Source organism: Perca flavescens, chromosome 1 (assembly GCF_004354835.1).
Source record: "Perca flavescens isolate YP-PL-M2 chromosome 1, PFLA_1.0, whole genome shotgun sequence".
NCBI classification, from domain to species: Eukaryota; Metazoa; Chordata; class Actinopteri; order Perciformes; family Percidae; genus Perca; species Perca flavescens.
The window spans coordinates 15,822,196-15,848,980 of record NC_041331.1 but is presented as its reverse complement, the minus strand read 5'-3'; the positions used below and the strand labels follow the sequence as shown (position 1 = coordinate 15,848,980).

The 26,785-nt window shown below is 39.7% G+C and overlaps 2 protein-coding genes across 4 annotated transcripts; both read right to left on the bottom strand.

Moving 5' to 3' along the window:
- Window positions 1-5,484: 5,484 nt before the first annotated feature.
- Window positions 5,485-10,220, bottom strand: LOC114560421 (hyaluronan and proteoglycan link protein 3). Of its 2 annotated transcripts, XM_028585791.1 has the most exons (7): window positions 10,163-10,220; window positions 9,941-10,063; window positions 9,131-9,326; window positions 8,800-9,025; window positions 8,547-8,692; window positions 7,982-8,284; window positions 5,485-6,480 (listed from the first exon to the last, which is right to left on the bottom strand). In XM_028585791.1, exons 3-7 carry the CDS (start codon window positions 9,240-9,242, stop codon window positions 6,191-6,193), a joined length of 1,077 nt encoding a protein of 358 aa, XP_028441592.1. In that variant the 5' UTR covers window positions 9,243-9,326; window positions 9,941-10,063; window positions 10,163-10,220; the 3' UTR covers window positions 5,485-6,190. The 2 variants fall into 2 exon arrangements, with proteins under 2 accessions (XP_028441592.1, XP_028441584.1); XM_028585783.1 differs by having other exon boundaries at window positions 9,941-10,206.
- A 1,343-nt stretch (window positions 10,221-11,563) lies between these two features.
- Window positions 11,564-24,586, bottom strand: LOC114560406 (EGF-like repeat and discoidin I-like domain-containing protein 3). Of its 2 annotated transcripts, none has more exons than XM_028585764.1 (10): window positions 24,350-24,586; window positions 21,082-21,207; window positions 20,866-20,997; window positions 16,262-16,375; window positions 15,652-15,833; window positions 15,410-15,565; window positions 15,139-15,283; window positions 14,127-14,329; window positions 13,867-14,022; window positions 11,564-12,629 (listed from the first exon to the last, which is right to left on the bottom strand). In XM_028585764.1, exons 1-10 carry the CDS (start codon window positions 24,423-24,425, stop codon window positions 12,486-12,488), a joined length of 1,434 nt encoding a protein of 477 aa, XP_028441565.1. In that variant the 5' UTR covers window positions 24,426-24,586; the 3' UTR covers window positions 11,564-12,485. The 2 variants fall into 2 exon arrangements, with proteins under 2 accessions (XP_028441565.1, XP_028441571.1); XM_028585770.1 differs by having other exon boundaries at window positions 14,127-14,311.
- Window positions 24,587-26,785: the final 2,199 nt, after the last annotated feature.

The following is a 26,785-nucleotide window of genomic DNA, read 5'->3' as shown; positions in this document are numbered from 1 at the left end:
GTTGCAATATTTTCAATTTACAGTAATACCTTTTTATTGGATTTTAGCGCAATAACGATGGATACTTGATTACAATGATATGTAAAATTTCTGAACAGGAATAATACAAAATTAAGAGAATAATAAGTACAAAAATTTCAAATGTAATTTCAACCTGTAATTTTAGGGTGCTGTTTTCATTCCGATGTGCGTCATCATGTTTCCTTTTATTGTATAGTATTGGTGGTGATTTCTGACTGGCGCAGATAACACTAGATATATACAGTATGAACAGTATAGTGTGCATGGATAAGCTAAAAGAGATTGGTTAAGATTTGAAGATGGAAAGTAAAGATGACTTTAGGTTTGCTAATAGCAAAAGTATAGGAATTAAAAAATTACAATATCTGAAGCTTTCCCCCTCTTTGAGTCACTCCAGTAGGGATAGATGCATTGATAGGTTTTTTTTTTGTCACATGCATTAACAAAGGGCAGCATGTGAGTGGAATGACAGTAAAGAAAATACTTGGAAACAGCTCAAACGTTTAGTCATCTGAGGAAGGGATTTGATTACCCTGAAGCCAAGTAGGTGGTTCTCTGTTTTCGAGAACTTTTTAAGTTAAAAAACAAAATAACCAACAAATAAGAAATATTGAAGGTACTGCATTTGCAAGTGTAACTCCTTTTTCTATTTTCTGAAGTAAAATTGTAGTCTCTTTGAAAAGAAAATGTTATGATCAATGGTTAAATAAATAATATTAGACAGAAAATAATAGACATGAGAGACAAATTTAAAACAAGTTAAAACTGTGGCTGCTTCCTGTTTCTGTTGTGAAAAAGATTGTGAGGTTAGAGTTTGCATTGTTTCTGTGGTTCTACTTAGTACTCAGTGAAAGTGCTGGCTGCACTCTTGGCTCTGAAACTGGAAACTGGAAATGTTTCAACCTGCTCTGCCTATGTTTTGTTCTCAAGAGACAGACATCCTTTAATTTATACATTCTACTCAACTATGCTTTAACATCTTTGCTTTAACATCCTAATAAGCGGATACAGATTACATGATAATAACAGGCATGAATAAGGTCTTTGTTTGTTCTTCTTGCTAAAACTGTAAAATTATTGTAAAACTGCTGCTGTAGAGTAAAACCAAACCTGCAGTCTGAAGTAGCTTAGGAATGTATTTCCATTTTTCTTTACAGTCAGATAAAAATACATTTTGGAAGAGGAGGAGGAGGAGGTAGAAGAAGAAAAAGAGAAAACTGAATTTTTTTTTACTGTCTATGAAAAAAACACACTTGGTAGAAGTTCTTTTCTGTGGCAAGATGAACAGTGATCCACAGCTAAAGGTAAGCAAATACAGTAACAAACGACAATGATGAACTCTTTATCTATTTATAAATCGCAGGAACATCTGTCTGTCTGTCTGTGTGTTATGCGCATATCTCTCGAACCGTTAGTCCGATGGATTTCAAACGTGACGGGTGTCTTGCTACATGCACGAGTAAGTGTAGTGCCAAGTTTGACATTGTTTGGATTAGAAATGCAAAAGAGATTGTTAAATATATAGGGAAAAGAAGCACACATTGGCTTTTGCTGCTCTAGCCACTGGCCACACCCCCTCTCACACTGAGGACCAGAGACAGAAAGCAGCGGAGCTTTGGCAGCTAAAATGTAACATACACCTCAGACCAACAAAAATGTGCAAAGTAGCACTACTTTGGACTGTCTTTGACTTTGAATAAACAAACGACAATTCCAGGGGGGGACTCTTTTCCTGCTATTGTATTAAATTGCTGTGAGCTGTCAGAACATAACGTAATCTCAGAGATTATTCATTCACAGCGCTGTGCAATGCGAGAAAATCTCAGAGCTAAACCGGGCAGACACATCAGTTTTCATCAGACTCACCCCGGGTTAATTAAGTCTACTGCTAACTTACAACACTAATAACATTACTGTCGCCAAAATACCCCCGCGAATCAAATCCATACTTCACCGTTAACCGTCAAGCCACTGTACCTGTATGGAAATGAACACCTCTGCTGAAGTGTTAAATTCGTTAACGATCATATGACACGTCTCTCTCTCTCTCTCTCTCTCTCTCTCTCTCTCTCTCTCTCTCTCTCTCTCTCTCTCTCTGCACGCACACACACACACACACACACACACACACACACACACACTCACTCACACGCTGATAGCTCTCCTAACGGGCCGGGTGGGTAGCACACTGCCATGAGTCCATGAGGCGACTGATTACTCCACATTGTCATTGTGATATTTTGTGATTACATTCTGAATCTGTCAGGTAAATACAGTGGTACAATGTCTTCCTCTGATGTTCCTGTTATCTTGCAGGTAATGTTAGCCAGCTGACAAACATTAACGGTAATCATATTAATGTGTATTTTTTAGTGTTGACTTTACTCTAAAAGCACTGAACCGTCATTAGGGAGATGCTAAGAAATACCTTTAAGTTTAGTTAAGCATTTTCACGTTAGAAACATTTCAACAGAGAAGCAGGCATATTTATTTAGCTGACTAATAGCCATTAAGAAGCTATTCGGTAGAATCTAAAGGGCCAAAATCCTATTAAAATCAGATTCAAACTCAATGAAGACTGAAGATGCAAATATAAAACCCATCCGTGCATTACTGTGTTCATCTGTCTTTACATGAGCTGTGTTAAATGATCATAGTTTAAGTAGTAGCTAGATCCTCTTGTCCTTTTGCACACATTCACATCACATTCCTGTTTCCAGAATAGAGATATTTTTATTTTATAGATGTGCTCTTTTATTGCTAAAGAGATCATTTGTGCTCATTGTGGAGTTGTGTGCATATGAGAAAGATGGTTACAATTTCTAGAGGGAGCACACTTGCGTCCTTTGTACATGGAAGAATGACTCAGTTGCACAGGATGGTTTAGCTTAAAGCTTAAATTATAGTTTATTATTGATAAGAGAGATGAATGTGTGTCAGAGACTGTTTTTTGTACCAGACCGAGATAATAGGAAATAGCCGTTAGGTTGATGTATGTGTGTGGTGAAAAGGTCATGAAGAGCAAGAAGAGGAAGTGGGACCAGCTGATGTTTTCAAGACACACACACACACACACACACACACACACACACACACACACACACACACACACACACACACACACACACACACACACACACACACACACACACTTTTGCCTGGTAATGGAGAGTCAGCAGTCAGCACCCCAAGAGGAGATAAATAGATAGGGACGGTGTTAGAGGGGGCTCACAAACTGGGAGGCTTCGTGTTTTGTCTGGATGCTCGGGAAATTTAGTCTCATTGTGCGGTTGAAAACATGCGCTTTGTAATGCTTAAAATACTGTTCAGTAAAAGTATTTTACTTTATTCTATCGTCTCCACACTTCATTTATGGTATTCTGGTTATATAGGTCATCAACGAATATGCGGGGAATTAGAATTTAGAGAGATTATTGGAGTCAGATTTTTCTGGCCTCCGGGCCTTCCATTTATTCCCAACATTCCCAACACCAGTAATTAACTCACATTTTAAATGAGCTGCATTTCCCTCATAACAAGTGCAGGCAACATGCTTAGTTTTTTTTTACTGAGCTAATGTTATTAAGTAGTTATATGATGATATAGTAAGCATGCTATATTGTATTGCTTTTTGTCATGGCACATGTGCATTGTCTCCTAAACATGTGTCTTAACATTTAAGTTTATTATGTTGCATTTAATATTGTGTCATACAGAAAGAAAAAGTAGCTGCACCTTCAGGGACTTGCTCCTCCTTTTCTTCCTCATAGTGCTCCTTACGCCTGTTAAACTGTTGCCTGTTACGCCTGCTCACTCTACAACCGGCTTTAACTTGTACACAAGAATGTCACATTTTGTGATAGTGATCTTGTGATGATGTCTGCAGGCTGCAGGCTGCAGCATCTTTGGAGGATGTAATTCCTTTTTTGGAATCATAAGTTGCATGTGATTGGGTGTAATCGATAGAACAATATCCTGTATGTGAAATCATCAGGCACCATTTCAAAGATATCTGGAGAAAAACTCCCTCTTATTGTACAACACTTTGTACATGGATAAATAACTGCTTTGCAAACATCTACAAAGAGCCATTTTTATTGCAAATGTAAATGTGGATGGACAAAGCTCCAGAAAAGTTTCAGTTTAAGCAAGCTTTGGACGCTGGTTTATCTCACAAATTGTTTGTGTTGTCCCCACAGGAACGCAAAGACGTAACCGTCCGTCATCACAGATTCAGATGACCAAAACAGCCAAGGAGTGAGCAGCAGCAGCCAGCTAGTCACTCCCATCGTTGAATGTGACACTGTGTGGATGACGAAGAGTACGGAGACACAGTCTTCTAAATATCATCCAACTGTACAGATAAACAGTGAAAAACCACAAGAATGTGATGAGTACTACTTCATGAGCCTTGTGAAAATGTTTAAAAAGTTGTCCCCTCAGAAAAAGGCAGAGGTCAGGCTGAAAATCGAGAGACTTCTCTTTGAAACTGTTTGATTAAGAATAATCGATAGTATCTTTGTGTTAGCTCACTGCATCTTCGGTGGAGGTGAAAAACTTGATTGTTAAGGTCTGGTGAAGTGTTGTTAATACTCTGCTGAGATGATCCATCACTTTCTATCCTGTTTCACTAAATTTACAACATGAAAGCAGCAATTTGCAACATGATATAAATTTCCTCTCACATTCATTTTGGAGTATTTTAATAATCAAAACAAATGTCATACTTGTGACCCCATACATTAGCACGCAAAAACCCAATAGCACTCAAATGCACCTGCTATTTGCTAGCAACAATCATTTGTAAAACATGATGCTGCTACCATTTGAGATTAGCTTGTAAACAGTGCTCGCACATCGCCTATGTGAAGCGGTCCTCTGGTTTGTTTAAATTATATGTCAGGATGTCAGAAGTTTCAACAAGAAAGAACAGAATAAAAAGAATAGACAACTCAGGATATTTTGAATATTCTTTCTTTAACAGCAGCTTTTCCTTGACTCAGTATACCAGTACCTACAATCACAGTGTATGCTGTACATCGCCTATCTATTCTGGGATTGGGGAAAGAATGCTCGGGCTTGTTTGTATTTCTTTAAACCTTCAAATAGTTGACACACTGCGTTAAGACCTATACTCCTGACACTAAGATAGAGAGTTGCACTGTATGGTTAATAATGAAAAATCTATTATTTATGCAGTGAAGACAGCTCAGCCTACCTCAAGACAGATGCAGCGGGAGTCTCACAGCTGGACAGTACTAATAGTTGGGCCAGTGTTTTTGAAATGTAAAAAAAAAAACAGCTGATGTTTTTTCAAGCCTGAAATATATTATTAATAGTTATTTATGCAAATAAAGCTCCTACAAGTTGTGTGTATGTGGACGTTCAATTACTGTGTGGACAGACAGACAGGAATCTTCTGTACAATTTTAATGGTTAGGAAAAGCATTTGTTATACAAAAATGTGTTATTAAAATAATTTAATTCCAATGATGTAAAAAGTAAGTGATGTGAAAATCTCCTGAGTTACATGGTTATACAGTAGAACTGAGAAGCAAATCTTAACTCAATGTCCAACTTTTTCTGAATCATGTCTTGGCCTTCATCGGCGAATAGAATAATTTGAATAGCTTTAATATTATTAATGCTTAATAGCATTAACTGAGACATCATAGTAAAGGCTTTGCTCACATGTACAAAAATAGAAAATCACAGAAGAAAAAATTACAGTGAGATGTAGATAAAACAGAAAAAAAACCTAAGGTTTTACACCAGTGGTTCCCAACCTTCTTCACTTGTTACTTGTAAGCTGTATCTACCCGTGACCCATCAACACACTCTAACTTGTTTAAACAAAGACTGAATGAAAAGGAGTTTTTTCTCCATGTTACCTGAAAAGTTTAAAGGCATGAGTATATAAAATGATCCAAGAAAATCACAAGAAAATAAATAGTGGAATGCCTGAAAAAGTAAATATCATTTTGTTTAAACACTTTTTTGGCTGCTTTCCTCTTCTGTTAATCATCTCAGGACCCCTCAGATCTCTATTGTCGCTATATAGGTTTCCAGGGTTTACACAGTACTAATGAAGCAGCTTGCTCATAAAGAAACATATTTTTAAGAAACCTTTACATTTCTGACCCCAGAGAAGAGGGGGATCTACATTCATTCATTCATCAACTGCCTTGTAGCAGTAGACTCCATGCTTGTGCTGGGGAGGTGGGAAGCCAAAGCTGCGCACCCCGGGCTCAGAGGGGCCACAGTTTCTTCGTGGCCTTGTGATGGGATACCGAACACTTCCATCAGCCAGCCAGCCAGCGTCGCAGCTGTCCAGCCCTGTGAGTTTCCAGGCGGCGTAGAGCTGTCCCACCTTGGCGATCTCTGCTCCGTCCTTCTGACATGCCTGTTGAGCCTCAGTCAGGTTCATCTTGTGAGAGGGCTTAAGATAGTAGACTTTCCCTTTTGAAGAAAACACATTTAGTGTTACATTTACCTTCTGCAGGCTGGATAAGGCTCTTTAAACACTTCTGTGTTTCAGACCTCCAACATTTGACAACAGACACCCATTTGACTAGAGTTTGTCCCGGAGACTTACATTTCTTATTATGTTAATTTACTTTTAACTCATGCAAAAAACATATTCAAGTCAGAAATATGGGATTATGGTATTCATTCTTTATTCTTTAATCTGTTATCAATTCTCTTTTTAGATTTATTGAAATGCTGGCTTATTTAGCTTGTAAGGTGGGAAACCTTTGCTTGAAAACAATAAGGATGAAAGCTGGGGCAAACTAGTGACATATACAGCAAAAGTAATCTTCTAGAGATGAGCTTTGAAGGTTCAAATAATAGTCTTGAATTGTAGTCGATGTATGTAACAGTTAACTCAATGCCCTTGTGATGTTTAAAGCATTTAGGAAAGTTCCCAGTGATTAGACTATGAATTACTAATTACATTTATTTGTGTTCGATGTCTTAAGGCCTATGTGAGCTCATAATTAATTGTTGAGCTGTTGAGCTAAGATCAATGCAGACTTCATGTTGGCTGCTGCACACTATTAAAGGTCCCATAGCATGAAAATGTCACTTTATGAGGTTTTTTAACATTAATATGCATTCCCCCAGCCTGCCTATGGTCCACCAGTGGCTAGAAATGGTGATAGGTGTAAACCGAGCCCTGGGTATCCTGCTGGGACGATCTGGAATCTTGCTAGAAAATTTGGCCCGCCCATGAGAAAGAGAGCAACATCATGGCTTTCAAACGAGCAAAGTGGCAGTTAATCAAGGCCACACCCCCACTCTCCCCCTTGCTCCCCCTCTCTCCTCCTCAATAGCTACAGACACAGAAATGGCACTTCCTAAGGAAAGCTCATTGTGGGACTGGCTCTAGTGGCTGTAATTCTGCGCCAAGGCTGAATTTTGGGAAAGAGATTTCAGATACAGTATTAGGGGACCACTAAGGTCTATATAAAAGCATCTAAAGAGCACCATGTCATGGGACATTCAAGAGTTACAGCGCCTTCTAATGAGAGGCGTCAGAGAGCATAAAGAAGTGCTTCTGGGCAAATATAGTTTCCAGTGTGGTACTTGAGCATGGCATGGCATGGCTCATTTTCACTGAGGACATTTTGACATGCCACAGTAGGAAAAGCACAGGTGAAAATAATGGCATTAATGGCTGCTAAATTCCATTCAGCTGCTTCAGTTTCAGGGTCCTGGTATTCAGAATCAGAATCAGCTTTATTTGCCACACATACGAGGAATTTTGCTTTGGATTATACAACTATGCGCATGTATGTGCATGCGGGCTCACTGTCACACTGTCATGGCTTACTGGGACCATTGTTAATGTTATTCGTTACACCTTTGTGTTTCCTTTGATGACAAGTCCAACTCTGCTGTGAAGAAGGCCTTTTCTACAGATTGTGAACCTGCCATTGTTGGTCTCACACCACCTCACCTCGGAGTGAAGAGGAGAAGCAGAAGACATCGTAGCGATGAAGGTGAAGGTGTCGTCTGCCGTAGCTCCGGACACCCGGGGCGAGGCCGTGCCCCCCGCAGGGCACTCTGGGCTGGGTGATGGGGTACTGGACTGTCCCGTCAGCCAGCCAGCCTGCATTGCACCAGTTCAGGCCCTCCTTCCACGACTGGAAGAGCTGCGTGAAGGTGGCCAGGATCGAGCCCTGCTCCTCACAGGCCTGCTGGGCTCCCAAGAAGCTGAGATAGTAATGACCACGAGGGTGCTGGTACGGGAACACCACACCTGGGTGGAGGAATAAGTTAGACGCTATTACACAAAGTATGTGGGCTTAAAAGGTTATTCAATGGACACTTGAATAGAACAGAGCCTACAGTATGTGCTTTTGTCTATGACAATGTCTGCTGTGAAAAAGGCCTTTTACAATCAACACATTCAGTACAAGTAATACTTACAACGTACAACTAAAATCAACTAGAAGGCTATGTGAAAAGTTTTGACTCTGGTTGCCTCTGATAATGGAGCTCATGGTTTCAGTGTATTGTACCTTGTAGCTCCAGATAAACTGAAGTGCTCTTGTCCTCCAGTCCGTCCACCACCTCGCAGTGGTAACGGCCTGCATCATTCAACAGGAGTTTAGTCATCACAAGTGCAGCATCTCCTGGGAAATCCTGTCTGAGCTGCACACGACCCCTGGCCAACAGACATACTGGGAGTTAAAGGACACACAAGCTCATACAGCCATGAAAAAACAGAAAAGAGTAATCCTGATTATTATAATTATGTGTCATTTCAACCACCTGAAGTCCCCAAAAGTTCGACTGCGGGAGCCGATAGCCACCAGCACGTCTGTCTCCTGTCCCCCAGCAGCAGTCGGGAGCCAGGACCACTTGACCCGGATATCCCTTGGCGAGCTCAACTCAGGCTCATACCAAAAACTGCATGGCATGGTGGCATTTCCCCCTGTGACTGCAAACACTGATGGCTGAGCAGAGTCCACATGGAGCTTTACGCCACTGAAATGAACTGCAGGAAATATTGACTTTACATCTGGAGCTTGAAAATATGGACTAACAGAACACATATTGCAGCTATTCACATAGACATATATTTTATTGATCGTGTGCATACTTTCTTTGTTGCCATTTCCATTGAGGAAGTCATGGTAGAAGAAGCTGTTTGGGATTGAGAAAACCAGCTGAGCCCCAAACAACAGCAGAGTTTGGAGGCAACAAATCATCATCCTGGCTGTGAGGACAAATGTGGATCCTTAATGTTCTCTGTGCAATCCCCAAAGCCCGCAGAGAGAAATGTGATTGGAGTAGTCCTTAAAAGCACAGTGGAATAATTACTTTTGTATAACTACGTTATTTTTGCAAGCATTTTCAATTAACATACACCCTGCTATATTTTTACCATCGGATGTTGTGACAGGACAGTGCCAGTAGAGGGCAGCATGATACCATTTTAGTGAGATCTGTCTATTTTATATGAAAATGTAATTTTGCCACTTCGATAACTTTTCTGCACTTTATAAGTTAATGAAAATAATGCTTCTGCATTTTGACACCACAAAACTGCAGTTTAAAATTACCGATTCAAAAGATGTAAATGTTGATGACTTGCATTGTAGTTTCCGTTTTTCCTACATTGCAGGTAGGCTACAACAATTTCGATTAAGAGCATAATGTGTTGGCTATCTCTGGTATACTCGACATTTGATAAGAATACCTATGGCAATTGTGACAATTTAGGAACAGCAACAGACGCCAGGTGAGTATAAAAATAAAAATAAAAGTCAAAATGCAAAAACTAAAGGACTAATACATTTAAAAAAAAAAAAAAAAAAAAAAAGCTCATTTGAGTAGTAAGTGATTGGTGTTGTAAAGAGCTTCACGTCATATTTGACGTCATTTTGTTGATTTTATTTTCTTCACTTACCGTGAAACACCTTGATATTCTGCCTGCGTGGTATAAATCCTTGAGGAGAGAAAAGCTGTGACGCCAAGGAGCAGAAGTCAGAAGTCTGCTAAGAATAAATCACTTTCTCCAAAAGGAGGGTTTCTGGTCAAAGAACAAAAAACATCAATAATAGGTTAGTCTCCTCCACCTTTTGTCGATGATAAAACAGGTACAACTCAGTAATGATAAGTGTATCCTAACTTTTCACTAAAGAGTAGCACGGCTGTGGTGCTGCTCTGCCGCTATCAGCTGATGCACTGGGAACTCACCTGTGTGTGTGTGTGTGTGTGTGTGTGTGTGTGTGTGTGTGTGTGTGTGTGTGTGTGTGTGCGTGCGTGCGTGCGTGCGTGCGTGCGTGCGTGCGTGCGTGCGTGCGTGTCTGTCTGTCCGTCTGTCTGTCAGTTATGGAGAAGTCCCCAATTTAATTAATTAGTATTGTACATTCAAGTAGTTCAAGTAGAACTATGTTAGGAATGATTTTTTGTTTGTTTATATTTAAGAGTCTAGTGTAGATTTGTAATATTTGATTTTCTTTCTATGTTCTTGTTTACAGTTTCTCATCCTTGTCTGCAAAACTACCAAAAATTCAAATTATTTTACTGCAAAAAACCTCTATCCATTTAAATCTCAAACTCAACACCATATTATTTATGCTACCAAACCATTGTGTTTTTAAGGAGACAGTTTTGACTGCATTGTAGTACAAAACTATAAGAAATAGGCTTATGTTGTACAGCTGTTTGTGGAGGAATATCTTGGGAGAAAACTTTACATCCCTCCTAAACTCTCTGAAAGCAGTTGTTTGTTGCAGAGGTTTCCCACATCACTCCAGCTGGTAGCTGTGTTATTTCCCCCTGGAAGCACTGTGATCTTTTATAGGAAACCCTGCTATGTTGTGTAATAAAACACACATACACATACAGTAAGCATAGAGTTACACAGTGAGGACAGATGTGTTAGAGATGCTCCGTCCTCCACCGCAATCATTTCATAGAGATGAAAGCTGTTGCCAGGGGCCAAACATACCAGGACTGTGAGCTTAGCAGGGAGATGACTATCTAACAGGGTGTAATTACTCTTGTAAACAGCAGGCCAAAGCCTGGTAGTCCAGCATGGAGACAACTCCCAACATCTTAGTGTGGCAGGGAGAGTTTGTGCTTTACGCAAGAAAGCAGAATGCAACTGACAGCAGGTTCTTCTGAGTTTAATTCTATTTTATCTGAGAGCAGCAAGTCAGATACAAAGTGCTACTGTATCGTCCTTACATGTTAGCTTTGGGCAGTGATATGTTACAAAAGGAGGAGTACTTTTTGGATGATATCAACATCTGAACAATGCCTCCTAAAATGGCTAGTATCTTCTCCTTCATGCTGCTCCCTTTGTGTCCCCTCTATGTGGCCTCACTGACCTGTCTGTTCATGCAGAAATCAGCCACCAACACCCGCTCTGGCATGGACATTGTCTAAACAAATGGGACTCTTATAGCCAGCAGTGGGAAATAAACTGTTATGTAACTGGTGCCATTTGGTTAATCAGCTCATACTACAGCATGTTTTGTGTCGCTTGATTGAAAAGAAACACACACAAAGATTTATTTTAACATTTAATAAACAATTTCAGTTTAAGATCAACAATTAATAATAATAAAAAAAGAATGTAAAACAATATTTATTTTCTACACATCTTTCTACATATTTCACGTGTTGTAAAAAGGATTAAATTAGAAGGATATTATTTGTAAGAAAGCGGAATAAGCGGATAAAATGTGTAAAAAAACATGAATGACTTCACATGAAAAAGCCCTACAGTTTGTCAGTCCGTCATTTGATTGACAGATCAGTGTGCTGCAGTTCAAATTGGAAAGTTGTAAATGTTCTACTCTCGGAAAATGTTATCTCTTCCAGGATATTTGGGAATGCCAAAATATACTCCATATTGCACAGGCCCTGCGTCGTTATAGTTTGTGCTCGAGTAACTTAACTAAGCAGCTTGCTGAGATACGGTGAGTATGCTGGTGAGGATGTTTGTCATCTGTCCTCTGCACACTGCTAAAACAAAAAACATATGGGTTGTTAACTGGTGTGGGACTGCAAAGGAGTGACAGAAAAAGTTGAAAACTGGCAATTTAGCTTGGAGTACAACTGGAATAGGTGAAGGGCACGATTATCAAGGGAACCTGAAAACAATTTAGATTCTTAGAGGGAGCTAATAATAAGGACTAAGAGCAAATCTATGCAAATTTAGTTTATATATAAAGGTACTAACATTAAAATCATTGATACTTCATAGAAGATTCTCTGTGAGCAATGTCAAACAATGTTATTAACAAAAACATCAAAAGGTCTTTAGTCAGAATGTGATATAAGTGTTACAGTCCCAGCAACCAACAGAATCTTTATCCAGAGAAACAAATAGGGGTACAGAACCGATGATTCTGTCCCGGATCCATTTCTCTGCCGGGGTTTAAGGAAATGGAGCGACCGGATTAGGATGGAGCACTGTTAGATTAGTGACTGATGAGTTACTAATCATCGCAGCCCAGCAGCTCCATGCGTAGAGTGATGCGCTCGTGCCACTCCCAGGGGACGACTCGGATGTATCGGGCGAAAAACGGAGGCTCGAATAGATTCTTCCTGTGGGTGTTGTTGTCAATGTTGCCTTGGAAAAGCTGCAAATAAATGTTACGGTTAAAGTAAAAATAATTATTAATTGAGCAGAAGTTATTGTATATAAAGCATGTTCAATTTTCCTGAGAGCAACAATTCTGTTGTAAGAAGAAACAGGCGATAAGGAGGGAGGAGATGTACACGTGGTAAAAACATCCACCAAATGTCTTATTGACCAGTTGTCATCGGGGGTTGTTAATCAAACTGAGCTGTGCTGCCCTCTGACAGCCTTCTGACCCAGAGCCTAACAGTCCCACCCAGACGTTCAGAGCTTTCAGACAAAGCCCCTGGGGCAGCATCATTATGTCATGAGCCTACCAGAGCTCTGTGCTCAGTAAAAACATCAAAGCTTGTTTTACAGTTTTATTGGATCATCTGGGTCCAGCCATTGTGGCTAAAACTGTCCTAGTTCTCTCAGAGAGAGAGGGCTAGTGTTCCATTCCTCCAGCAAGAGATGTCAAATTAATCTCATCATAAAGGGAAAGAGAACAAAGGGAAGCTGATATTTTGGACTTCTTTTTACAAACTGTATTGCTTTTTAAAAGGTCCAATGTGTAGGAATTTCTCCCATCTAGCGTTGAGATCATATATCACAATCAACTCTCTCGCGCCACGCAGTTCAAAGTACGTATTACAGCTACGGTAGCCTTCACGCTTCAAAAAGCTTGCTCCTTTCAATATCCTTTTTCTTTTTCTGGGCGAAGAAGAACCCTCCTGTTCCTGAAATTTGGATTTTGAATACGTTTGGTCCTCCACGGGGCCGGGAAGCTACGATACCCATTAGCAGCATTAGCAGCACCCGTGATTTTATCATGTGACAGCGAAAACGCGAAAGGCGGAGCAGTATGTCCTGTATGTCCCTTACCGGCTAACATATTTAAAGATGGCACATGACTATGGAGCGTCTACCCCAGTTCATGCAAATGCAAATGTAAAATTTCAAGCCAAAAAGAATACTTGGAATTGATGGTGGTGGTAAATATTCATGAAAAAGGACAAGTTCGTGAACGGGCAACACAGATTTTGATAATGAACAACTAAACACGTTACACACTGGACCTTTAAGGACTCTGGTTTATTCAAAAACACTTCTGAAAAGAGGTTTTAAATTATTCAACACTAAAAGCCTTTTTTTAAAGTACTGCATTGAAATGAGACTAATTTACAAAGACATACATATACAGTATTAAACTGTATGAGTGAAATACATTTTAGGGATCCACATACAGTATATCTGACCTTATCATTGCTGGTGTTATCCTCCTTCACCACACTCCATGACTCTCCATCGTTACTGTAAGCAACTTTAAACAGTGACACAAACTGCACCACCCCAAAGTCCTTGGCCCCCTGAGTGATGATGCCTGTGAGGCGCTTTGTCTTCTCTAGGTCGACCTGGTGAAGGAACAAAGAGAACAGTCATACTCTGCTGGCTTTTTTTTTTTCCTTTTCATTTTTTAACCAATAATGACATTTTACCACGTAGGTTTCCCCCTCACCTGGATCCACTCTGAGCGGTTATTGTGTGCAGGGGACCAGGCGTTTGTCTTTCCCTGCTTATCCAGTCGGGCAAACTGAGGGTGCCACGTGAAGGTATCAATACCCCATGTGCGGAAAGAGCTGGAGGCTGAAAGCTGCCCATCTGAGACGAGGCGAGACTTCATTCCCAGAGGCTCTGAGCAACCTGCCGTGTTTGAATAAACTGTGAATCAAAAGCAGACGGAGAGACGGAGGGAGAGGAAACCAAAGCGACAGAAAGAAAAAAGAGGAAAAGGAAAAAAGAAAGAATACACCCAAAGAAATTAACTTCACCTTTCCTTCCATCTGAAGAACATTTTAAATATTCGGAAGAATGGGATCGATTAAAATCATTTTTACACCCACAAATGACCAAGAGGAAGGAAAAGAAAGAGGCGCACAGAAGAATGCATGCAATAAAGTGTATAAAGCTATGTATGCAGTGTGTAAACATTCACCATGCTTCTCTGTAAATGTCTGAGGTATTTTGTTTAAATAAGACAAAGGACAAAATGATGTAGATGGTTTCGGTCTCTGTGTGTGCTTGGAATTGCTGCTTTTTTATTTTTGCACAGTGAGGTCTACCCACAGAATACTGTTTATACTATACATTTTCTATCTAACCACTAATGCATGGAGGCACTGTTATGTAGTTGAAATAAACTCTTTGACTGTCATTATACTTGTCAGTGTAACCACAGCAAGAAGAAATCAACACAGTAAAACAAGAGACAGAAGGAAAGTTAAACAAAAGAGACTGCTCACTTTTCCCTACTTCAGAGAACTATACATGTCTTTTTTTTTTTTTTTTTTTTTTTAAATCCTTTGTTCAAAATGGAAAATTCTCAGAGGCTATAAGTTGCCTTAACTTGAAGTTATTGTAGGTCATCTGTCCTTTTTCATTGACATCAAATTCGTTTTTCTATCCACCATGCCAAGTTTGCTGTGCACGTTATTAATATAATTGTAACTGGATGTTTTCTGTGTGTTTACCATTAAGTTCACAGCCCACCAGTTCCATGCGTAGTGTGCAGGCCCTGCGGCAAACCACAGGGATGATGCGGATGTACTGAGCCACGATGGGAGGGTCAAAAAAGTTGGTCTTTGTGCTGTCGTTATCTGCGTTGCCCACGAAAACCTGCAGCACACAGACACACAGACACAGGACATAAGGCAAGTATCTTAAGTAAGCTGAAGAAAGAGAAGCTTTCTGCTGGAAAACATGGTAAGTAATATGTATTTATAACAAGGAAAGTGCTCTTACCTTGTCCCTCCGTTGGCCATCCACTCTGTAAGTGGTATAAGCATTTCCATCCAAGCTGCTCGCCACCTTGAAGGCCTTGATGTACTCAGACGTGCCCATGCGACTTGCACCCTGAGTGATGATGCCCGTCAGACGCATCTTCTTCTGCATATTAATCTGTTGTCAACAAGTTAACGAGTGTTAGTCAGCTTCACAGCTCTCATTCATCAGCCTCATGATTTTAAAGTGTTCACTTCTCTCACCTCGATCCAGGGGTTCTTGTCATGGGCGGCTGACGTCCAGGCATTGACGATGCCTTGGTTGTTGAGTCTAGCCAAGTCCGGGCCCCAGCGCTGAAGACCCAGAATGCCGTAGTGCACAGAGGAAGCTGAAATCTGGGACTCCACAATTGCTCCTCCCTCCATACCCAGCAGAGAAATGCAACCTGGGACATATATTATCAAGGGTGGAAGAGAGTAATTACATTTATTACACAGTTTAAATCACATTAATTACAGTGCAACTTTTTTGCTGAGTGTCCACTGAAAGTGTAACTGTGGTGCTTAAAAAATATGTTGTATTTTCCAAGCTTTCCACTTAAAAGAACAAGAAATGAAAGAAGAATGAAAGAGTGAACTTTTACTCATGCTTGTGTAAACTAAATTACTTGTTCAGGATAGTATGCCACTCTTTACAATGGTAATTATTACATTTAATACACACATTCATTTGGCCAATTCCATAAACACAGTCCTTGATTTCCTTTTACATTTTTTGAAAAAAAGTTTTTTTTAGGAAAAGCAAGTGACATTAGGCTACACATATCTGAGAAAAGTGTGTGAAATTAAATGACATGGTAGTTGGTGAACGTACGCAGCTGGCACTGCTTTCCAACATTCGGTGAAGGGCACTGGCAGGTGTAGTCTCCATCGAGATCTCGACATATCCCTCCATTCTTACAGGGCTGGTTGGCACAGTCATTCACGTCTGAAAAAAAGACAACAACTTGTTGCATTTTTTTTTTTTAACTCCTTAAATTAACTTTAGTCAGGAATCACAAAAAATATGATTGTTCGAGACGTGGTGCACACCTGCCCACAAAAAGCAGAGGGAGGTTGAGGCAGGTGGAGGGCTACAATAGCCTCACTGTGTCTCCAACATACAGATGATACAATTATGTTCTCTTAAATCGAACACGATGAAAGAAATGCCCCTGAGGGCAACACTGAGAAGACAGTCGTGGCAACCAGTTTAACGGGCACAGCAGGTTAGGGGTTAAAGGTCACGGTTGATAATTCTATTTTGTGCCATGGCACGATGAATGTGACCAGACACAGGAGATTTTAGTAGGGAATTTACATGTTGTGTCACCATCAGTTAGCCCAAAAACTGTGTATGGAATAATAATAACAGCTCCAATATCCACAAATGGAGAAAGTACAAACTGGGCTTTTTGGAATACAGTTCGTATTTCAGCTGATAGTGAAATTAGTCAATAAATGTCATATGTCCAGTCTTTTCTCTATTTACTTTAGATTCTGTTTAACAGATAAAAGCCTTGCTTTCCGCCACAGTAGCCATTGCAACAAAGGAAGTCTGTGGTCACTTCTTGTACATGCTCGCACTGCCTTACCTATCTTCACTGCGCTGTGTCAGCGCTGGACTACAGGTATGGTCTGGCTACACAGTGTATCTATTCTAGGATAGAGGAAATAAACACTCTGGCTTGTTTGTATTTCTTTAAACCAATCACAACCGTCCTGGGTGGCACTAAGTCCCGGATGCAGCAATGGTGCCCTTGCAAAAATAGATAGCGAAGATAGCGGAAGGGGAGGGACATCTGGCGCATCAGGCTTTATCCCAGTAATGTACATCTGTTGAGCCAGACTACTTCCCAGTATCCCCCTTTGAACACTGCACATGTAATGCTCACCAATTGCCACAGGGTGGAATGCTTGCACAGCTTGTCTACATGGTTTATCTAGAGCAGTACACACAGCACATTTTACTCTTTACATTCATCTTAACAAAAGGACCCAAATATTTTCACAGGGGGATGCTAAACCAAATGTTGAGAGAAATGATAATTCAAACACTATTCAGATGTTCGGCTAAACAATATAATACTTTTTTCTGTATGCTGCTAAGTCTCTGGGTGACTGCAGATAACCAGCTGATGACGAGAGAGAAAACCAGCAGTGTTGTGTTACTGGAAGACTTGTATTAAGATCCCTTGGTAATGATGGTCTTTGTATACATACATTATGGTCTAGTCAAAAACAGTTCTTGCAGGGAATTATTGGTTGTGACTGCATCTTAATGTATTTTGTACGATGTTTCCCTAACATATGCAGTGAGACAGTCAGAACAGGTCTGAGTGCAGCTCCACACCCGGTTGCTTGCTCCAAGTGGATTCACTTCAAACCCATGGCTAAACACATAAAACATGCTCCTGTGGCTCCTAAGCATGCACCTTCGAGATCGCCCTTAACCTAACTTCAGCCCCTCATTTTCCATAGCCCTGCTTCAATATCTGACCATGAGGTAAATATACCACCTGTGGAACATCACTTAGCTTTATCATGTACTGAATGTCACCAATGCACTGAATTTATCCTCCGCTGAATGTCTGAGTATTTAACTTAAGCCCTCTGTGTTTTTAGCCTATAGCCTTTTTGTTTACATTCTGGCGCATCTGTACCATGAAAAGTCCCGCTGCTTTGGCTTCTAGCAGTTCCTTTTCGTATTGTACAGACAACAATCACCTGGATTACTTTTGATACAGAAGAAAACGTCTGAGGCTACGTTTACACGTGGCCAGCTATTTTCATAAACTGACATTTCAGCCTCTCCGTTTTCAAAAATAACAAAGTGCACACCTGTCCAGAAAAGTTTGTTTACCTGAACCCGTGTATATATGCCGTCAAGAGCATGCCAAACCTGTAGGTGGCAGTGTAACGAGAAGCTCAAGCCCATGTTAGCCAATCAGAATCCCGAAAATAGCAACAACACTAACGAATCACTTCCTCTTTCTCCTTTGAACAAAGATGAAACCTCTGTTTTTCTCAGTTTACATGCAAACAAAGTTTTCCAAAATCTCCACTCTGGCCGGAGTTTTTAGAAAGAATCATTTTCAGAGGCTAATTCTCCATTTGCGTGTAAACAAAGGGCACAAACGAAGGGAAATGTCTCAATTTTTCAAAATAACCACGTACGTGTAAACGGGGTATGTATCTGATGATTAGGAACCAAGATCTAATTCTTTAACACTCGCTACACACTACAAAATAAGATTCCACTATAAAATGATAAATTAAATATAACTTTTGTCCAGCCTTATTTCAAGTCTCCTACTAACCCTTATGAACTCAACCAGACTATAGGCCTAAAGCAGATGACAGGTTGACGTGATGCCACATGGATCAGAACAAGATTTAATTCTTGTTCCCGTTAACACTAAGAGGATTGTTCACAACAAATGCCTGTATGGCTGTGACAACACTGGCACAACACAGCTAATAGCATTCACATGTTTTGGCAATACTGTTGGCATGACATTCATGCCCTGCATGTAATTTGTCCATTGTTTCTAGTGTTACTTGCAAATGAAATGCAACTATTGCCATTTGACAAAGTAACTTTGACTTGTTAACCTCTGAAATACTATTGTACTACTAACATATCATTAGTTTAAACTATAAATTTATGTCTGTGCATTTACTGTACATAATATATGGGACAGATTCCACCCCATTCCAACACGAGTCCAGCCTGTGACGTCCGACTGAACCAATTTAGAAAATGTTTGGGAGTAGACAACCAGACTGCAGAAAGACTACAATTGGTGGTCAGGCTGTGGGCTTTGGGAGGGAGAGAAACATGCCTCTTCAGTAATAGCATGAATTGAAGTCCTGAGAGTTACTTTAATTCAGACTATAATTCTCTTCTCTATCTCTATTCATCTTTTTCATTCCCGTGAGTTTTGCTTACAGCAGTCATTCACACAAAGCCTATAGTTGTTTCAAACACTTCTTTTACTCCAGAGGATTTTGATAATCACATTCACGCTTGAAGAAAATAATCCTTCCTTCCTTTTCTCATTCCTTCAAGTCATTCTTCCACTGTTAAACCCAAACTTCAGCAATAACACCAAGTCATTATATTAAGAGGATATGATGGAATTCAATAGTCTCAAATTCTTCTGATCTGATTTGGTCAAGCTGAAGCACACACAGATGCAGCGTTGAACCTGCGTGGAAGGCGTCTGCATGCTAAGAGACCTGGAGTGGTCTTTTTACTAATTAGCCAAAGAGAATGACCGCAGTACCCGCTGAATGAGGCCCTTTCATGGAACTGCTGAGCTGACTACACATATCTTCGCTGATGCTGTGACAAGATGGAAAAACCTCATGTGTTCACACTTACAGAGAAATCTGCTGAAAGTGGAGACTACTCTGCCATTTCTATTACACTGCCTGTTGGACAACAGATGATTTTTGATTTCAAAGACAAATTGTGTCATTTTTAGGAATAACTAATTTGGATTTCAAAGACAAAAGACTTTGTAGCAGAGCTTTGTCAAATGCTTACAGATACTATTGTAATCTGACATATTTGGGTTAAGAAGAATTAGGATTTTTGTACACAAAACATATGTTTATGAAATATGTTTTATTGTCATCAAACTGCTCGACAAATATATAGGCCTACAAGTCCAGCTGAAATGATTAGTTGCTTAAATCAATTAGTTGATTGACAGAAAACTGCTTTGATCGTTTCCAGTTTTCTATATTGTTGCTTTTTTGTACCTTAAGTACATATTTTTATGATACTTTTCTTACTTAGGTAATATTTTAATGGAATATTGCTGGTAACAGAAAATGTTTATCTCATTCCCACATGTAGATTCTGATTCTAACTAAGTGAGAATCACAAAGTCTGGAATATAATGTGAGCACTGTTTGTCTGAACAGATAGGGGCTACAAGGTCACCCTAAAACTATCTCTAGTTTTCCCATGCCAGTTGACATGTAACTGCGGGGTGAAAGTCGTACAGGGAGGAGGAGGCGAAATGGCTCCGAGATGTCTCCTATGTTTTTAGATTGTCTTCATGTATATCAGATTGCCTGTGAGAAATGCAGAGTCATGATAAGCCAAGTGCGTGTGTGCGGTCACTCTGAAGATGTATTTAAGCTCAGTGTTCCTGTTCACTCATTGAAGAAACTTTTCCACATTGGGCTGCTGTCTTTTGTGAAATTTATGTTCTTCCTATATTTGCAAATATATTTTTAATAAAATACAAACACCTAACTTGGTTTAGTCTTCGACTGTCTTATTTGTTTCACTTTACTAAACTTGTAAAACTTTACTCCTGCTGCAAAAGAAACTTTCACTACAACATATTTATGTTAGCTAGATGTGTGCACAGGGCAAGAGAAGCAGCTCAGACTCGTGAATCACATCCAGAAGTAGCTTACTGATCTGGCAATGCACTCCCTCGAAGCCTGGCTGGCACTTGCAGATGTACTCGTTGAAAACGTCTCCTCTTCTGGTTGGAGTGATGATCTCACACGCCCCATCGTTCTGACAGGGGTTAGGACTGCAGGGTCCTGAGAGAAGGAAGAAGTAAAGAGATTAGTTTCAAGTGTGTGATTAACCATGCTTTTCCTCCAAAAGGTTCCACTTTTCCGTACCTATCTCTGTCAGGTTGCAGGTGTCTCCACCAAAGCCATCCGCACAGATGCAGATGAATGGATCCTCTCCTATCCCTGTCACACACGTTCCTCCATTATGGCAAACATTCACCTCACAGTAGTCACCTGAGTAAATGGCAAAAAAAACAACAGGGAGTTGAAGTTATAAAATCACATCCACCATTATTAAAAATCCATCCGACAAGACTTTAACACAGCCATTACCAATGCAATTCACATTTGACCCATACAATAGGTTTTGTGTGTACAATGGTGGTATACTGTATTTAACATGTTACTATGGATACTAAAGACACCTACTTCTCCACTGCCAGTAGCTACAATAAACTAAACAGTGAATTGCAGCTACAACACCTCCTGACCTTGTTATGCTATCGCTGTTGTTATTTCAAACCACAGGTTTAAGCCACATCTGAACAGAACAAGCTGCCACTCATTCTCTGGAGGTTGTCAAAAGTCATTCTGGTAAAATGAATTGATTCAGTATGTTATTTTAAGAAGATTGAGGTGAAACAAAGGGTTTCCAAATGTTTTCTCAAAAGCCCCAAATCTTTTAGGCCGACATAACTGTCTTTCCGAGGCTATAGCGGGCTTGGCATCATACGAAACCAAAATGTTTGCAACATCTGGCACTGCCCCTGTGCATAATGATGTGTAAAATTGGTTGAGGGCCCCTTTTAAGCTACAGTTGGTAACTTTTATAAAAACATAACTTGTCATATTTGCACAAACTGTCACTATATTCTGACAGTACTATATAAATCAGATAATCTGTGAAAAAAAAAAAATATATCACATTCCTCCGCCTCCTCCTGGTGCTCCTGCCATAAGGAAAACAGCCAATCAGAGCTGAGCGGTGCTTGGTTTTGGCTTGACTTGGTCACAAACTTTTTTCATTTTACAGCTAAACAGTACATTAAAATATGATCTGAAAACATTTGAGGAAAGAAATAGGCAATGTAGTAACAGAATATTGAGGCTGATCAGCACTGCCTAGTTTTACAGTTTGACCGCAGTTGCCGAGCAGTCATTGACACTGGAAACGTGCAGATCCCATTAGGGGCATTTTTTTTTTACAGATTATCTGTTTTATGTGCTACTGTCATGATTTAGTGACAGTTTCAGCAAATATGACTAAGGTTTTTTTTTTATTACGGTACCTACTAAACCTTCAATATCAAAGTGATAATGGTAAAATAACATGACGACTTTGGGATGCAGTTGTCCCTGTACTGGGAGGGGAGAAAGAGGGAACGTCTGTGTTTCCTTTTATTGTCTGGCATGGGCGTCTGTAACAACAGTGGTGCTGCAGCTTTGGCTGTGATGCCCAAAGTGCTGAGTCACAGATCCTGGCTGGATTAGGAAAATTATGGTATTGACCTCTAGTGGGAGCGGCAGCACACAGATTTATGAGTCACACTGGACTGGAGCTGTCAAAATTACAAAGCATTTTATTTTTTGAGTCACTAGATGCCACGTCATAGTCAACATTCAAGCTCTGAGCAACACCAGGTGGGACTACTGGACTTTGTTGTAATTTTCTTTGGCATCTATGAGTTAAAAAAAACTTGTAGGACATGTGTAAATGCTGCAGACTGCAGCCTCAACAATGTGGCATAGAAATATCATATGGATGATATCGGTGAACATGATTTTGTCACTGCTCAAACTGTTTCATACTAGAACACATGTGACAGTTGTTGTCAAACCTCTTAGAACTAGGCATACTGGCTTTGCTACGGAAGTGACACGTTTTAGCCTGAGAACGAATCTGACTATTTTGACAGATAACATAATTGACCAGAGGGAACAATTTATCCAGTGGAGTTATAAATAAGTTTTATGTGGTAAATAAAAATGGTTACAATGGAGTTTAATGTGTAAACAAAATCTTAAAAAAGTGCCCTATGAATAAATGTTGGAATGTCTTTTTCAGCCATATATTTTAGGAATGTTGTCTTTATGAGCATGACAACAAACCGTGAGAACAGTTAGTGTTTCCTATTGCATACAGTAGATACTGAAAATAATATTTGGCAACCTATTGATTTCAATGAAAAAATCTAAAAGGTGTCAACAAATAAAACGTTTTTATGCTGCCAACACTGACAACAGAACGTGTCTACAGCATGTGCGGTATTAAGAGCTTGCAGGATTACCCAGGTTGCAAAGATGCATGCGGCTCTTTCAGGAACGAGCAGTTACACAACGTTACAGTGCAGCAGCTCACACGTGGCTCAGGACACCCAGCACACCTGACTGACAGGTGGGTAATGAGCAAAGCAAAATAGGCCCTGAATATACACAAACATCATGGCAGCAGAAGAACGACAGCCACATAGCCTACAGTAAAGACCGTAAAAAACAACTTTAAGTGATCTTGGTTGCCACCGAATTTCCAGGTTAAACTAAAGTTAGGCGAGTGGACAGCTGGTTCACGTTGGCTCCACATATAGAGATGGAGCACATATAGGAGAATTTGTATGGTGATAATTACCTTGGTTGCTGAAAGCCCCCCTGGTGATGTACATCATTACATTTCACTACTGCAAGTAACATCTATTTTACAAACCTGCCTCTTAAAATAGAATCACTGTGTGAAATAAGCCTCACGTGTAATAACAGAGTAGTCTCACATTTATTTTAGCCTACTCCATGAAAATAATAAGATGGCATGTTGTGATGGAACTTAAGTTAGGCAACGTATTGAGTGCTTTTAGGAAAAACTGCATATTAATGACTAACCTCAAGTCATGTGTAGTTTGGTGATGGGAAATGATCATAGGCTAAATAAGAAACTATTGTAAATATTTTGTTAAAACAGCTGTAAAATAAAATACATTTGGCATACATAGCAGCTCCAGTAGTTTAAGAGACAGGACCAACCGGTTGCACATCTCCCTTTTTGTCATTCATTAAAGGCCCCAGTTTCCTCATCACCAAGAGACCTTGACACACACTAGAGAAAACCAACCTGGATCTTCATGAGTCAGTAGCCTAGCCTAAAAGTAAAAGGTTCTATGAACTGAAGGGTGAACTAGGAAACAGGAAACATGGCATGGAAAATAAGACTAGGTGGCTAAAATCTGTGCCAAAGTCCTCTTGTGGATTATATGGAAAAAATAAATGAAGTCTGGTGTTAGAAGTAGAAACCTATGAGACAAGTCAACAACACAAACAGGCAACAGGAGTTCTGTATGAAAGCGATTATACAGATTGATGTCGGTGGTTACAAAAAAGGACTTACCTCTGACTGAACACAGGCAAAGTAGAAGAGTAAACGTTGCTAAAGTCGCTGTTATAACATTTCCGGGACGTTTCATATTTGTTTACTTTGTTTGTTCCGCAGGATTGTTTGTTCGTGCCGCTAGACGTCTAACTAATGATGCCTTAAAGTGCTGTCGGAAAAAAAAACGGAATTCAGACTATTAAGGAAGGACGAAGTGATGAATGAGGGACATGGGATTTTTCGATAATACCCGAGTTAAAGATTTGTGACGTTGTATGGGCGGAGAGCTCGGAGCCGTCAGTAAACACAGACAGTGACGTTTCCTAACATAGTAATTCACGGTAGCCTAAATATAGGCTATGGGCTAAGTAGGCAAAAAAAAAAGAAGAAATAGCCTATAAAAAAAGAAAGAAAGAAAATTTGCAGCTTTTGTTTGAAGTTTTATGACCAAACAAGCTAGACAACTAAATTAATCAAAGAGCGAAAATAAAGAATTGCACAAAGGTTAAACAATAGCCTGTGTAGACTATTAGGCTATATTAACAGCTACAGGCTTCATGGACTTAATTATTATCTCTTTAACATAAATAAGCTCTGGTACCTGGAGATCTAAAATGAAAGCCATTGCAATCCATGACACAGTCTGATAGGCTAGTTGCATAGACTGTTAATATTCTTTTTTACAATCTATGGCTAGTTGTCATTACTAATAGGCTACTGTATCTGAAGTCTCTTCCCCGAAATCCAGTCTTGGTGCAGAATTACAGCCACCAGAGATAGTCCCACAATGAGCTTTCCTTAGGATGTGCCATTGCAAAGCCATGATGTCTCTCTCTCATGGGTGGGCCAAATTCTCTGGGCGGGCAAAGCAGAGAAAGGGGAGGTAACCTTGCTCCTTATGACCTCATAAGGAGCAAGATTCCAGATCGGCCCACCTGAGCTTTCATTTTCTCAAAGGCAGAGCAGGATACCCAGGGCTCGGTTTACACCTATCGCCATTTCTAGCCACTGGGGTACCATAGGCAGGCTGTGGGAACTCATATTAATGTTAAAAAACCTCATAAAGTGACATGCTCATGCCATGGGACCTTTAATGCACGACAAACAACCCTTTATAATAACGTGTTATAAATAACCTGTTTTATTCTGAGCATTTGAAGGCACCATTACCCCCACAACAGGGTAGGCGGGGATTTGAATTAGCCACACGGATTTTTTAGGGTCTTTTTTCTCACCCATCCAAGGTGAATATGAAAATATTTGCTGCACGGGAATGACATTTTAACACCCATTCATTAAATAATTGTCATGTTTCACTTACAGGCTTTATTTGTGAGGTCCCACTCCCAACATCCAATTGGTAGCCTACTTTGAATTAATCCCCGTGGGAAAACTGAATTTGACCAACTATTTAGCAACACAGCAGGTAGCCTACAGCACCCAGCCAGCTCCAGTCCTTAGGCCACTATTTCCTTTGGTTGTCAATTAAAGCTGGAACATTTGTAAAGGGAAAAAAATTAGAGTTCTTGAAAAAATAAGCTTAAGCTGTTTGCTACATCTGACAAAGGAAAACGCCTAGAGACTTTTTTATTTGTTGGACTTACATTCCCTACTTGACTAGTGAGACCCCCAGTATCTTTATTTTTCTTTATTTGTTATGTTTTGTTGTACATATTGTCTCTATCTCAAAGTTGTCAATACTTTTTTGACAAATGTAAAAACACATTGTACCTTGACTGTTATAAATTATACAATTATAAAAAAAAAGCTATTCATTTGGTTAAGAAAGAAAGAGCGTATGTTTTTTTGTTTATTCTGTCTATTTTCTGCTATTGTAAAGCACTTTCTGTTGCATTGTTTTGTAAAAAACAAAAAGTGCTGTAAAAATACAGTTTATCACTATTAGCCTATTATTATTATTAGTATTACTATTATTATACTACTATATTTATAATTTAGAAATTGCATTATTGTTCTGTTTTCGCAAAGTGTAACTTTATTTTACTGTTATGAAGACCATTGGGGTTGAGAGCTTCATAAGCATATGTTAAACTGTCGCCATCAGGTGGATATTCTACTGTAATTGCAACATGCAACACGTAAAAGAACCATGCGTAGTAGGCTAGTAGGACTCCACTACTGGACACGTTTAACTTAATTGGTCACTAAGCTGTGGTTAAGAAAATATCTAACTAAACAGCAATACTAAGTAATAAGCTCTTGCCTCGTAGTGGATCTGGATATGAATACCCTAACGTTTAAAAATTAAACGTTAGTTGTATTTGCTGATAGAGAAATCATAACCGAAAAGTATCTGGCGAGCCAATAAATCATAACTACATGCTAGTTTCAGCTCACGTTCCTGTCACTTGAGGAAAGGATTTAGTTAAAAAGGTGTGAGACCTGCGGTAAAAAAATCTCTAGAACACTGTCATAAAAAGGTAAACATATAGT

What these genes read in the sequence shown, in the direction of transcription:
- LOC114560406 (XM_028585764.1), bottom strand. Translation starts at nt 24,425, where the DNA reads ATGAAACGTCCCGGAAATGTTATAACAGCGACTTTAGCAACGTTTACT. An exon ending in TGGAAAGCAGTGCCAGCTGC is followed by an intron (nt 15,834 to 16,261) that starts GTACGTTCACCA and finishes TATATGTCCCAG; the next exon opens with GTTGCATTTCTCTGCTGGGT. An exon ending in ACCGCTCAGAGTGGATCCAG is followed by an intron (nt 14,023 to 14,126) that starts GTGAGGGGGAAA and finishes TTCCTTCACCAG; the next exon opens with GTCGACCTAGAGAAGACAAA.
- LOC114560421 (XM_028585791.1), bottom strand. Translation starts at nt 9,242, where the DNA reads ATGATGATTTGTTGCCTCCAAACTCTGCTGTTGTTTGGGGCTCAGCTG. An exon ending in TGGAAATGGCAACAAAGAAA is followed by an intron (nt 9,026 to 9,130) that starts GTATGCACACGA and finishes TATTTCCTGCAG; the next exon opens with TTCATTTCAGTGGCGTAAAG. An exon ending in CGAACTTTTGGGGACTTCAG is followed by an intron (nt 8,693 to 8,799) that starts GTGGTTGAAATG and finishes TCTGTTGGCCAG; the next exon opens with GGGTCGTGTGCAGCTCAGAC.